This window comes from Monosiga brevicollis, genomic scaffold (assembly GCF_000002865.3).
Source record: "Monosiga brevicollis MX1 MONBRscaffold_45 genomic scaffold, whole genome shotgun sequence".
In the NCBI taxonomy this organism is placed as follows: domain Eukaryota; class Choanoflagellata; order Craspedida; family Salpingoecidae; genus Monosiga; species Monosiga brevicollis.
In genome coordinates, this window is record NW_001865082.1 from 56,884 (window position 1) to 68,534 (window position 11,651).

An 11,651-nucleotide genomic window follows, 5' to 3' on the forward strand; every position below is an offset into this window, starting at 1 on the left:
TTCTTTTTCTTCTTCATCTTCTTCTTCATCTTCTTCTTCATCTTCTTCTTCATCTTCTTCTTCATCTTCTTCTTCATCTTCTTCTTCATCTTCTTCTTCATCTTCTTCTTCATCTTCTTCTTCTGCTGACCATGATAGACGGCCAGGTGGCAGTGTGAGTCAGTGCTGGTGGCCAGTACGTACATGTAGTTCAAAGTAAAATTTGAGTGGCGAGGGGGGCTTGGCATTGCTCAATTAAAGAGAGAGAGAGAGAGAGAGAGAGAGAAACAACGGAAATGGAAAAGGTTGTCGAGGCGATGCGCGCCATCATCGCTTGATCAATCGCCTGCTTGGTCTTGCCGATTCGAGACCTGCCGTGCGATCGATCGCATTCTACCAGGTGGCTTCTGGGCGGGCATGGATGTGCTTTTCGAGGGCTGGGCGACGAATGGCCTTGTCGTGCCATTCCTTCAGGTTGGGGTAGGGGCGGATGATGGACACCTGCATATAATGGGTGATTGCATTCACCACCTCAAAGACCCTGTTGCGGGACAACGAGAGCAAGAAAAAGACAAGGTGAGGGCTAAACATTGGGTTCATGCCAGTGTCGTCGGATGCAAGAGGAGGCACGAGAGCCACGCGCTTGTTTTACGCACGCAAGGTCTCCAAAGGTGAAATGAACGCCATCCCCCAGGCCCTTGTCCTCGTCGTTGGAAGCCACGGCCATCCTAGCAGCAAAAGGTACGGGCGGTGAAACTGGGCAGCTTTGCCTGAGGCACCCAGCAAGCGCAAAGGCCGGCCAATACAAACTTGTCAAAGCTGCCAAAGTACAGAGGCAGCGTGTCCTTCTTGAAAGCCTTTTCGGCATCGCTGTTGCGGTTCTGTTCAACAGCAAGCACCCATACCCACGCGACGCTGAGCTTGTTTTTTGACAGGTTGAATGCGAACGCAGAGCAGTGCAAACAAACCTTGAGCAAGCGCATAAGCTCACGGCGGAGATCATTTGCAGCACTGCACAGCGAGCGTGCCGTAGATCGCTCATTCTCATTACTTCCCAGAAAGCGGTTGTCTGCAGGCAGGTGTAATGGGAGTGAGCAGCAGCGCGAGAGCAGCACACGACATCAAAGACGGCACTGGAACTCAAATCACCAATCGGCGCGTGCGTCGTACCCTTGCCGCCACTCTTGGCATCCGCCTTGCTGGCAATGTACTCGAGAATTGCAGCCTCTGAGATGAAGAAGATGTGCACCGCAAAGTGAGCTCCATGTCCTCAACGGCCGATCGGTGATATGACGGGTGAAACCAAGATATGAGACAAGGGCACCGGCAACCGCAACTTACGCTTGGGAAGGCGCATGCCGTCGACCTCGAGCACGGGCAGGTCACCAAAAAGCAGCTTGCCCTCGCCGTCCAGTGCTGCCAGATCGGCATCCGTCACTGCCACATCGTCCACGGGCTACGGAATGATACCGAGAACGAGGGAAGGTCATTAGGGAATAATGGACATGATTTGGCCCTGCTATGACCTCGCCAGTCTACAGCCTCGGTCTGGGCAAGAAAGATTTATTTTTCCTTGGTCGTTTGCATTGCGACCTTGAATGCAAAGAGGCTTTTGGGGCAGTGGCCAGAATGGAGAACCATGGTGAACGAGACTCACCAAGTTGGCTTCGACAAACATCATGCGAATGGCTTCTGCCTCGCCGCGCTGACCGGCGTGATAATAGAGCTTGGCCATCTTGTTGAAATTGAAGGATCAGATCTGACGCCCAACCCAACCGCACCAGCATAGACCCCCAGTCGCAAGGCGGGAGATGAAATGAGGATGGAGAAGAATAGCAAGGTCGGCTACCAAATACAAGAAGCGGGGCTGCCTAGCAAGCGGTGCGCGCCTCTGTGACGCCCCACTTCTCTGCGCCCGGGTTGTCACCATCACACGCGAGGCGAGGGCCGATGGGTTCCCAAAGCCAGGGGTCGAGGGCGACTCACTGTTCTCACCAACCAGCAGAATGAGCACCTTGTACATGCCCTCCCCTCCGATCAACTCACCTCGCTCCGCCCCTCATAAGACTCGGTACATACCCCCATTTCATCTTTTTGCATTTCTATTAAGCGAAACAACGATAATAGTTGCAGAACATTTCTAACTTTTTGTTGTTCTCATTTTGTTTTTGTCTCTCTCTCTTTCTCTGTGTTGCTGGGTACTTTGCATGCATGAACGCAACTTGCGGCGGCTGTCACTGGGTTTGGCTATTGGTCCAACTACAATTTTGGCAGTGAAAATGATTCTCATTTTCTTGCTTACCGGCAAGCAAAGAGGTACGCTCGGTCGTGCTCCGATCGTCGCTGTCGAACGACTGAACCAAGAGATCCGCCCACCAACCCCAGCCCACAGGCACCACACATCCACATCCACACGACCTTGTTTGGGTGTCTGGCTCCTCTCCTGTCGTGCAGTGCACTTGACAAGAGTAATCGTTGTTCGTGCATCACTGGTCTTCACAGAGCTTGTCCCAAGGGTCCGGAGGAAGGGGCTGCCCTTGTTCTTGTTGGCGTTTAGGATCTTAGGATCATGTCGGTCAATCTGTGTCTCACCTCTTCTTGCTCCTGGGTGTCGCAGAACCTTGGCGAGTCAACACCATTGAGACCCATTACCATGTCGCTGCCCACGTTGTATGCGCCCGCTGAGCAGGGTTTTACCGAGCAGATCCGTATGCTCTTTGCCGAGGTGGGGAGACCGGTCGTTCACTGGCCGTTCTGGAACGAGCCGTCCAATTCGCTTTTTTTTGCAAGCCAACTGATGCGATGCCTGTGTGTAGACTGGTGTCAAGTATGACGATATCATTTCGGACGCAGCGGTAGGTCTGACTCGCACCTTGCGTTGGATGTCTGTCTGGGGTAGGGGACGCGACCGCTGGCCGTGGTGCCGCGTGCATCGTGCTTGCCCTTGACCATGTCGGTGCTCACTTTGCCCCAATGCCGATGACCCCTGCACATATATAGGCGATGGACAAGAAGGGCGAGTTAAACTTTCACAAGCTGCCTAAGCTAGTTTGGACGGATGGCTTTGCCCTCTGCGAATGTACGCCCGCACACCTGCCCCAATGCCAGCATCGCTGGCATGGCTTGTGTTTTTGTTTTGCCTCACTCTGTCGCACCAATCTCCCTGTCCGCCCTTGGTCTCAGCGGCGGCCATCATGGAGCACATTGCCGTGCAAGCTGATGCTGGTGCGTCTGATTTTGCCTCTATGCGGCCATGCTGCTGGGTCTTGTTGCTCGCGTGTTCTTACCGTGCCAATCTTCTGGGTGTGCCCGATGCCTGCAGCCAAGGCCGGGCGTGGCAACTCGTACCTGGGAGGCAATGAGATGGAGCGCTCCATGGCCCGGGCATTGTGCCAGGCGTCCAACGACCTGCGTCGCGAGTTGTACGAAATGTACCTCAAGCCGGTATATGATGGCTCTGGCGCACTTGCTTTTGCGTGACCCGCACCGATGCATGGATATGGCGCTGATTTATTCCACCCATGCCTTCATCTGGGGCTAGGGTCCCCTTCAAGACCAGGACAAATTTGTTTCCACCACGCTGCCTCACTGGCTGCAGCATCTTAACAAGTGAGGCTTTGGCTGGAGTGTGTTTGGATGTTGTTTCGGTTTTTCGAATAAGGGCGGGCAGGCTCTGGAAACAAAGAGTCTTGCTGATTGGCAACGTGGTTTTGGTGGGGGGGGGGGGGGGCTAGGTTGGCGGTGGAGACGGAGAGCAACGACCACGGTTTGGGACCCGGCGTGCACTACACGTTTGGTGATGTGGCCATGTTTGATGCTCTGACACAGGTAGGCTGTGCATGCATCCAAGCCGTCGTTGCGTGCTAACAAACTGCACTTTCTCACTCACTCACCTGCTTGCTATGGCATGGCGTGTGTGTGTTGCAGTTGCGCCAAGCTTTTGGCGAGGACGTGCTGAACGAGTACCGTGAGCTCAAAGCCTACTACGACAAGACTGGCATTCGTGCGCGCCTTCGCATGTTCCTCGACAACCGTCCCAGCCGTCCCCTGCGCCAGTAAAGCCCGTGTGTGTTGGTATTGAGCCCTATGGAGCTGTGGAGATCGCAAGCTCGGAGGTCCGAGTGTTCACAACGTGTGTTCTGAATGTAAAAATCTAATGAAAGAACAGAGCGGTGCCGCTACCATATAGAGTTGCGGGTAGTCAAAGGGCCGTACAATAGACTTGACCCCAAAAGTCTTGCCTAATACTATACAACTTTTTGTGATGTCCACTCCAATACCAAGTCTTACTAATGTCACACTTTCACGCCCAAAGCCCACAGTGAGTCAAGAGTCAAGGGGCATGATCTTGTTCTCCTTTGCTTTTCCTTTGCTTCTCCTTTTGTTTCGCGACCCTGTCTGCTTAACGTTACCCACACACTCGGCGCTTTGACGTCATGGAGTCATCAAGCTCGCGCCTCCACCCTTCAGCTGTTAGTCAAGTAAAGAGCTTAACGTTAAGAGAGAGAGAGAGAGGGCGGGGTGCGATCTGGCTTGCATTTCCCCTTGTGTGGTTGTCGCAGTGCTTGACCTGAAAACGGCAGAGCCTCCAACTCCCGTCAAGATGTCGGTTGAATACGCCATGATGGCTCCTCAGGAGGCCGCTCGCCAGGACAAGCGCATGAACTCGGCGCTTAACTTTACCCTTCTCATCATTGCCCTCATCATCTCCGTCGTCGCCGTCACTCTGGCCGGTGAGGTGTTGGTGTTGTGCTTGTTTGGGTGTCTCGGCGGTCGCGTCCATGACGCGATGGCAACCCGTTGTTCCTTTCAAGTCTCTTGACCGGGCCATCTTGTGTCTTCGAGCATTGGGGATGTGGCGTGAGACTGTCTTGGTGGTGCTGGGGCCTGCTCCCCTGTTGTGGCGGTGCTGGAGGCATGGGGTCCCATTTGTCGTGAGAGCCTGTTTTGTTTTTATTTCCACCAGGTCATTCTTGGTTTGGCAGCCTCCCCTCCCTGCCTGATGTACACCCGCACACATGCAAGGGTCACATCACTCCCTTTGTTTTTTCTCCTTTGCTTATGGTCGAGTCTGGTCAAGCTATACGTGTGATGTGAATCGTTTGCCAGACTTGGTTTTCGTTTTGTTTCACATGATCACCTATGGTCTGCCCTTTTCTTTTTTCTTTTTTCCTTTTCTTCTTCTTCTTCTTCTCCTTCTTCTCCTTGTTGTGCTGGCTTGCCTATTATCTTGCTTCCCTATCATGGTCTACTCACATTGGGGTCTCTTTTCTTATCTTATCCCTTTTCGTTAGGTGTCGCCACCAGCGAGATTGAGAGCGCCAACGGCCGCATCGACACCCTGTACAACCAGGCTGCCGTCACCACCTCCTCCACCACCCGCACCGTTGGTATCAACTCGGCCGTCACTGGTCACCCCGTCTGCGCCGATGACTTCGAGTCGTGCTTCGACCTGATTGATGCCACCACCCAGTTCATCACCAACAACCTCACCCTTGACAACTACACCAAGCTCGGTACCTCCAAGGTCATGACCGCCCTCTTTGACGCCGAGGGCACCCTCCTCAGCAAGTCCGAGGGCGCCGCCGACATCTCTCTGCCCGAGTCCACCGACGACTGCTTCCTCGTCCGCCACAACACCTGCTACATGCACCAGAACGGCAAGCTCGCCACCTTCACCGCCCTCGACCTCGTCAACTACGACGGTGCCCAGGCTCGCCGCCGCAGCTTCGCCTCTGGCTTCAGCGAGGGTGCCACGGATGGCTCTGAGGGTGCTGCTTTCGGTGGCGCCATGGGTGGTGCCGTCGGTACCATCTGCCCCGGTGTTGGCACCGCCATTGGTGGCGCCGTTGGCTCCCTGGTCGGCGGTACCATCGGCTTTGCCGCTGGCTTCTACGATGGCTATTAAGCTGTCCGCCCGCTCGCATCGGCTGGCTGAACCCATCCTTGACCCAATCCATGAGGCGCGTGACCCCCTGTCATGATTCTTCATACTGGCTGTTACGCACCTGTTCTGTGGCTTGAGCCCTGGTTTGCGGTTCCCTTTTGTGTTTATTTTTGCAGCATGACAACATTCATTTTCTTTGATACTGGTGGTTGATCCAAACCGGTTCAGACTGGCGTGACGTTGAGCTGTGACAACAGTCTTTTCGGCACGCTCGCCTGTAGAGTGTTGGGATCTATCCTCTCTTCCCTCTTGTTCCTTCCTTTTTTTTTCCTTTGCTGCCTGGATACAATTGAGCACTGTCAGCACACTTTTCAAGGAGACACCATTCTCTTTTGGCAACAGTCCAGATGAATCAGGGGGGGGGAAAAAGGGCAACGTGACAACAGGATAATATCAATTATCAGCCAAGTCACGTGGCAGAGTGGGTCAAGAGACACGATCTCAGCCCAGTCACGGCTCGTGCGCATGCCGCTTAGCGGCCATCTTCAAGCAAAGAAGAAAGGATCATGCTTCTGTTCTGAACACTGGAAACAGAGCTACGTACTATGACAACGAGGTACCTTTGCACCGCTCAGCTCAAACGCTCTGTTTGACTAGCTCATACACAGTTGCTTTATCAAAAACGAGGGCCAGCTTGCGACATCTAGAGTGAGTATGTGAGAGAGACAGGGAGGCGGTCCATTCATCAGCACGTGAGGGTGTGAAATGTGCAAAGTGAACTTGTCAAGCTCCCGAAAAAAAAATGCAAGGCACTTACGCTTCCGCCTCTTTGGCATCTGGTTGCTCCAAGCCCAGACCGCGGGTGAAGCACAGCGAGGCAAACCAACAGGCACGAGCACGCGTCTACGCACACACGCTGAGACGTGAGAAACAAGCTACCGAATGCACACCTGACTTGGGTCACAAGCACTTGGTAAGGTAAAGAAAGGACCCAGAAATGCCGGCGAGACGGCTTACACGACGCATGGTCAAACTCATGGCCTCAACAGTAGCCTGATCCAGCCGACGGAGAGGGTCAACTACACGACGAAACCACTGCATGGCCTTGTTGTAGAGCTTCATATCGTAGTAATGAATGCCGAGCTCCGTCTCAGCCGTGTCATGACCAGCCGTACCGGCCTCGCGCAGGTACTTGAGGGCCAAGGTCGTGTCGCGTTTGCACCCCTGCCCTGTGCGATGCATGAGGCCAAGGTGGCAGATCGAGTCCATGCTCCCGTGTTTGGCCGCAAACAAGTGCCACCCATATGCCTCCTTCAAATCCTGCATGAGGGGCAGAGATGATGCGTAAGCTCAACAAGCGGCATGCTGACATGCTGGAGTCAAACGCTTTCTGAATGGCCGCTTTTCTGAATGGCCCACCCCGCGTGGCAAGTCACGGGGCCCACGGGGTCTGTGGTGACTGACCGGTTGTCGCAACACCAAGGGATCATCCAGACGAAGAGGACGGGTGGCATCGCTATAGAAATGACCCAGGGCATTCATGGCTCGACCAGAGCCATCCGGGTTGCCTTGACTATGCACAGGCCCAGAGTTAGATCATGGGACAGCGCGAGGCCGGGTGCACGGTTCAGAAAAAAAAAAAAAACCTCCGAGTATTTCAATAGGACCTACCGTGCAGCCTTGAGCAACCATTGCACACCCTCGTCATCGTCTCGGTCCACCCCTTGACCTAAGCGGGTTGTAGCACAAGTGGTGTTTGATTAAAATTTGTAAACAGTCCTCAGAAAAGCTTCCACGAGAGACCAAGAGTGAATGCGCGACCAACCTTCAAGATAGGCTAGACCCAGATTGCATTGCGCCTCCACAACTAGCTCCACGGGCTCAGAGAGACCTGGCGTCGAACCCGGAGGAAAAGAGTGAGCACAGACCAGTCCATATGGTCAAACACCATAGAGCCACAATGGACTCACCGTCGTTACCGCGCACGGTGGGAAGCTGGGTACTTTGAGCAAAGCTGGCCACGTCAACACCAGCCAAATCGCGCATCATCTCGAAACCGCGCACCTTGAAGAGTTGAAACAAGCGGCCATCAGCGCCAGAACGCGTGACTCTGCGTAGTAAGGCAGGCTACAATCCGTACCTCGCGCTCTGGCTGCGGGACATCACCTCCCGGATTATCGAAGAGGAGCGTGGCTAGCTGGTACGAGGCATGCAGTCGGATCAAGCGCTTCTCTGCAACAGGAGAGCGGAGGATGAACAGATGGCGACTGCTTTACGCTTGTGGACCATGATCTTGGTGCCAAACCGTCAAGAAAAGAGTCGCGTACCAGCAGGTGCGCCATCCAGAATGCCTTGGAGGAGCTGTTCTGCGTCCCGGTCCAGACCGAGACGAGCTGCAACCATGGCCTGCCCCACACAAACGCAAGGTGAGAGGGCTGCCAGGCAACTCATGCACGGGCGATGACATCAGCGGCTGCCATGCGAGATGCAGCTCAACCATCCTGCCGTGCTCGAATGATTCAGGCACCGACAGCACAGGCAAATCACACAAACAAGACACGGCCAGGAGACTGATGGCACGCACCAGGCGATAGCTGGCCATCCAGTCGCCGGTGCAATGCTGGGCGCAAATGTCACGGAGCTCGCCCTCGGCCGCATCAAAGGCCTCGATGGACCAATCCTGCTGGAGCCAGGCCACCAGCTTTTGGCGTAGTGACTCGTCCTCCGTCGTTGGCCGTGCCAGCGCGGCACCATCATACAGATCAGCCTCACTCCGCCGCACTTGCGGTGTATTCAGCAGGCCTGCCATGGCTCCGTGTGTGTGTGTGCGAGCGCGCGAGAGAGAAAGAGAGAGAGAGTGTGTGTGTGTGTATGTGTTGTTGTTGTTGTCAAGTAAGATAAAACGTCTGGTAGCACGGCGAGACTTGATGTTGAATGTCAGCCTAAATTGTCAGCTGAAGATGCTATGTTGTCATTGGGTGTTGTACTATACTGTTGTGTAATGTCAGATTAAAAAGGGCGCCGAAGTGCGTGTGTGGGAGCGGACGCGCCAATAACGACGCCGTCGTGCTGGAAACCGGACGAGGGAGGGGGTGGTGGGTGATCTGACTCTCTGTCCCTGTGTCCTCGTCCCCGCTTGGGGTTGGGATGTGGTGAAGCAGCTGAGAAGGACGCTGGGTCTGGTCGTACTGTGCTTTCTGGGCTGAGGAGCATGGCCCCATGTGGAGGAGGGCGTTGTGAATAAGAGCGAGCTGTCGTGGTACGGCGGAAAAGGTTTTGGGACAGCTGACGGACGTCAGGGTGGTTCCTCTCCCTCTCTCTCGCTCTCCCTCTCTCCCTCTTCTTCTCCCGCCTTGATCCCACTAGGTGGAAAATTTTGAATTTTTGGCTTTGGCAAGTGCTGTGGACCACTTTGCCTGCAGGGACGGCCACTGGGCCTTTTCCTTTGCTCCGTTTCCTACTTGGACAAGCACGATGACCACGAGCCCCAGCGCTGCGAGCGAGGCGGCGACCGAGACCGCCTTGCCACGAGGCTCCAAGGGGTCTTCTGGCCAGCGCCTGGCTTCGGGTCGTGCCCGCCGTCGTGGTGAGTGTGTGCTTTGTGCTGGATCACCCTGCCTTCTCACCTCTCTTTCCGTCGTGCATGCCGGCCTGAACTTTGGTTGACATGCCTTTGCCACCTCCTGCTTTTGACCTTTGAATGCACGTTTTCTTTTACAGGGCGCGTTCACCTTTACAACCTGGAAACGGGTCTCAAAGTGCCCGAACAGTCGGCACCGCGCCGCTCCAATCTCGTCCGATTCATGGTGGACCACGACATGGTGGTGCCCGACCTCAAGCACCAAGCCAACGTCAAGTGAGTAACCCACCCGACCCCTCCGTGCAACGCCCAGACGTAGGGGCAAGCATCCCAACTTGGTTTTTCTCACACCCGTGGACTGCTACAGCTTGCTGCTGAACAACCAACAGGCGAGCGCGCTGGTGAGCAGCCGCTTGACGCAGATCGCTGACCAGACAGCGGCTGACATGATGCAAATGTCTCGGGCGGCCTACCTCGAGGTTCGCGCAAGCCTAGACTCGTCGGCGCTGGCTTACGCGCGTGCCGCAGCCCAGGGCTCGGGCAACGACAGCTTTTGCGATCTCGACGATACGCTCGACCACAGTTTCGCCTCGCTCGGACCGCGAGTCTCGACGCCCCAAGCTGATGGACTTGCAGGTTCACAGCGCCAGCTCGCTCGACAGCCGTCGCCATCCCTGGATGACAGTGCCGTCACCACAGGCACTCCGTCCCACACGCCTCTTCGCGCCCTTCGGCTCTTTGATATGGGTGCCATGGGGCGGGCCTCATCAAAGGCCGCTCCCGCCCTCGATGACAGCGTGCTGGCCGACGGTAGCTTACCGGCCTCACCGTGCCCTCTGGATGTCAAGCCACATACTGGACTTGCAAACGCCCAGTCTGAGCCGACGTGCCCAACGTGCTGCAAATGCGACGTGGAAGCGCTCCAGGTCTTCGTCCACCAGGACGCCGTGGACATGTCCGCCTTGCGCAGTGCCCTTGTGACCCTGCTTGCACGCCTCGACTCGGGTACGACCGCCACCTTTATCACCCATGTCTACCTGCGCCCTCCTGGCTCCCACTTGAAGTGTCTCACCGAAACTTTGATGGCATGTACGCGGAGCGTAGAGCCCTCCCAACCCGTGTGCCCACGCCACTCAACCAAGAGCCACGTGAGTCTGCCGCCTTGAGCAGGAATGGACATTTGAAAACTCCACGGTCACTCTTCTCACCCCCTGGACTGCCTTACACGCCTTAGGCCGCGGAAACCTCCAAGCCTGCCCGAACATCACCATTGCAGTTGGCGGCTACGTGCCACGCAACCGCGCCAACCATCTCATCGGACGCCCCGCACCTGGCCAACACTTCCCCATCTCTAGTTCAATCGTCGTGACACAGAAGGCATTTTCTACACGTTGCCAAAAGAACCGACCCTGTGCAACATGACCATGCCTTCTTCTGCCCCCAACTTGTCGCCCTTCCACACCTGACTCTAAATTTCCCCTGTGTCTATGCCCTAGTCAAAATCGATCCCGCCTCACCCTTTTTGGGCCAGCTTCGTGCCGCCTTTCATCACCCATGCCCTCCCACACACACACACACACACACACACACACACACACACACACACACACCACGCAAACTAGCCCAATGATCTCAAAGCCCCTTCTATCACCCATGCCCCCCTCCCCCCAACAACTCTGCGCACATCAGAAAATCCAACTCACAACCTCTCTCTCTCTCTCTCTCTCTCCCTCTCTTCTTCTTCTTCTCTCTCTCTCTCTCTCTCTCTCTCCCTCTCATACAAGTTAATGTTGGTAGAGAAAGAGTTGTTGTAGACACCTAATGGCAGGTACTTGATTTCATACCAAAGTTAAAGTAGCACTTTTGTAGGTTTTTGCTGCTGTTGTCCTCGCCCTCAAAACCGTCGTGTGGGGTTGGATCACTTCCACACACACATGCGATCGGCGCAAACGGCGTCGTCTCGGGGCATCTTTTCTGGCCATCGCTCTGGTTTGATGGAGATGAGGGCGCTTTGAGGAGGGTCAACAGGACTGGTCGTTGATCCTTCCATGATCTTGCCCGTCTTCAACTCTCACGTTGGCGGCGCTGCTGCGCCCCGCCCCCCGCCCCTTGCCCTTACCCCGTCATTTCCCGTATTGGGATCTGAGCTCTGACCCATGGACGCAAGTTTTCAAAGCTACCAGGCGCTGAGGCTGCGACGTGAAA

At 55.3% G+C, this 11,651-nt stretch overlaps 4 protein-coding genes across 4 annotated transcripts; 2 read left to right on the top strand and 2 right to left on the bottom strand.

Moving 5' to 3' along the window:
* Positions 1-190: 190 nt before the first annotated feature.
* On the bottom strand, positions 191-1,714 carry MONBRDRAFT_30172 (uncharacterized protein; the record flags this gene model as incomplete). Its single annotated transcript, XM_001750642.1, has 8 exons — positions 191-350; positions 377-520; positions 636-707; positions 790-860; positions 948-1,048; positions 1,150-1,248; positions 1,321-1,435; positions 1,637-1,714. The coding sequence occupies 8 exons, from the start codon at positions 1,712-1,714 to the stop codon at positions 191-193; spliced, it is 840 nt and encodes a 279-aa protein (XP_001750694.1).
* Positions 1,715-2,548: 834 nt separating this feature from the next.
* On the top strand, positions 2,549-6,230 carry MONBRDRAFT_34662 (uncharacterized protein; the record flags this gene model as incomplete). The annotated part of the gene is made up of 10 exons (XM_001750616.1): positions 2,549-2,704; positions 2,796-2,834; positions 2,980-3,058; positions 3,163-3,204; positions 3,302-3,423; positions 3,521-3,588; positions 3,714-3,807; positions 3,907-3,982; positions 4,542-4,712; positions 5,274-6,230. The coding sequence occupies 10 exons, from the start codon at positions 2,549-2,551 to the stop codon at positions 5,885-5,887; spliced, it is 1,461 nt and encodes a 486-aa protein (XP_001750668.1). The 3' UTR covers positions 5,888-6,230.
* A 596-nt stretch (positions 6,231-6,826) lies between these two features.
* MONBRDRAFT_39247 (uncharacterized protein) lies at positions 6,827-8,704 on the bottom strand (the record flags this gene model as incomplete). Its single annotated transcript, XM_001750643.1, has 8 exons — positions 8,451-8,704; positions 8,194-8,272; positions 8,007-8,098; positions 7,837-7,930; positions 7,692-7,757; positions 7,538-7,595; positions 7,331-7,439; positions 6,827-7,186 (listed from the first exon to the last, which is right to left on the bottom strand). The coding sequence occupies exons 1-8, from the start codon at positions 8,673-8,675 to the stop codon at positions 6,827-6,829; spliced, it is 1,083 nt and encodes a 360-aa protein (XP_001750695.1). The 5' UTR covers positions 8,676-8,704.
* A 636-nt stretch (positions 8,705-9,340) lies between these two features.
* Positions 9,341-11,260, top strand: MONBRDRAFT_30175 (uncharacterized protein; the record flags this gene model as incomplete). The annotated part of the gene is made up of 6 exons (XM_001750617.1): positions 9,341-9,452; positions 9,587-9,722; positions 9,760-10,451; positions 10,511-10,594; positions 10,681-10,800; positions 11,136-11,260. The coding sequence occupies 6 exons, from the start codon at positions 9,341-9,343 to the stop codon at positions 11,258-11,260; spliced, it is 1,269 nt and encodes a 422-aa protein (XP_001750669.1).
* Between the last annotated feature and the right edge of the window lie 391 nt (positions 11,261-11,651).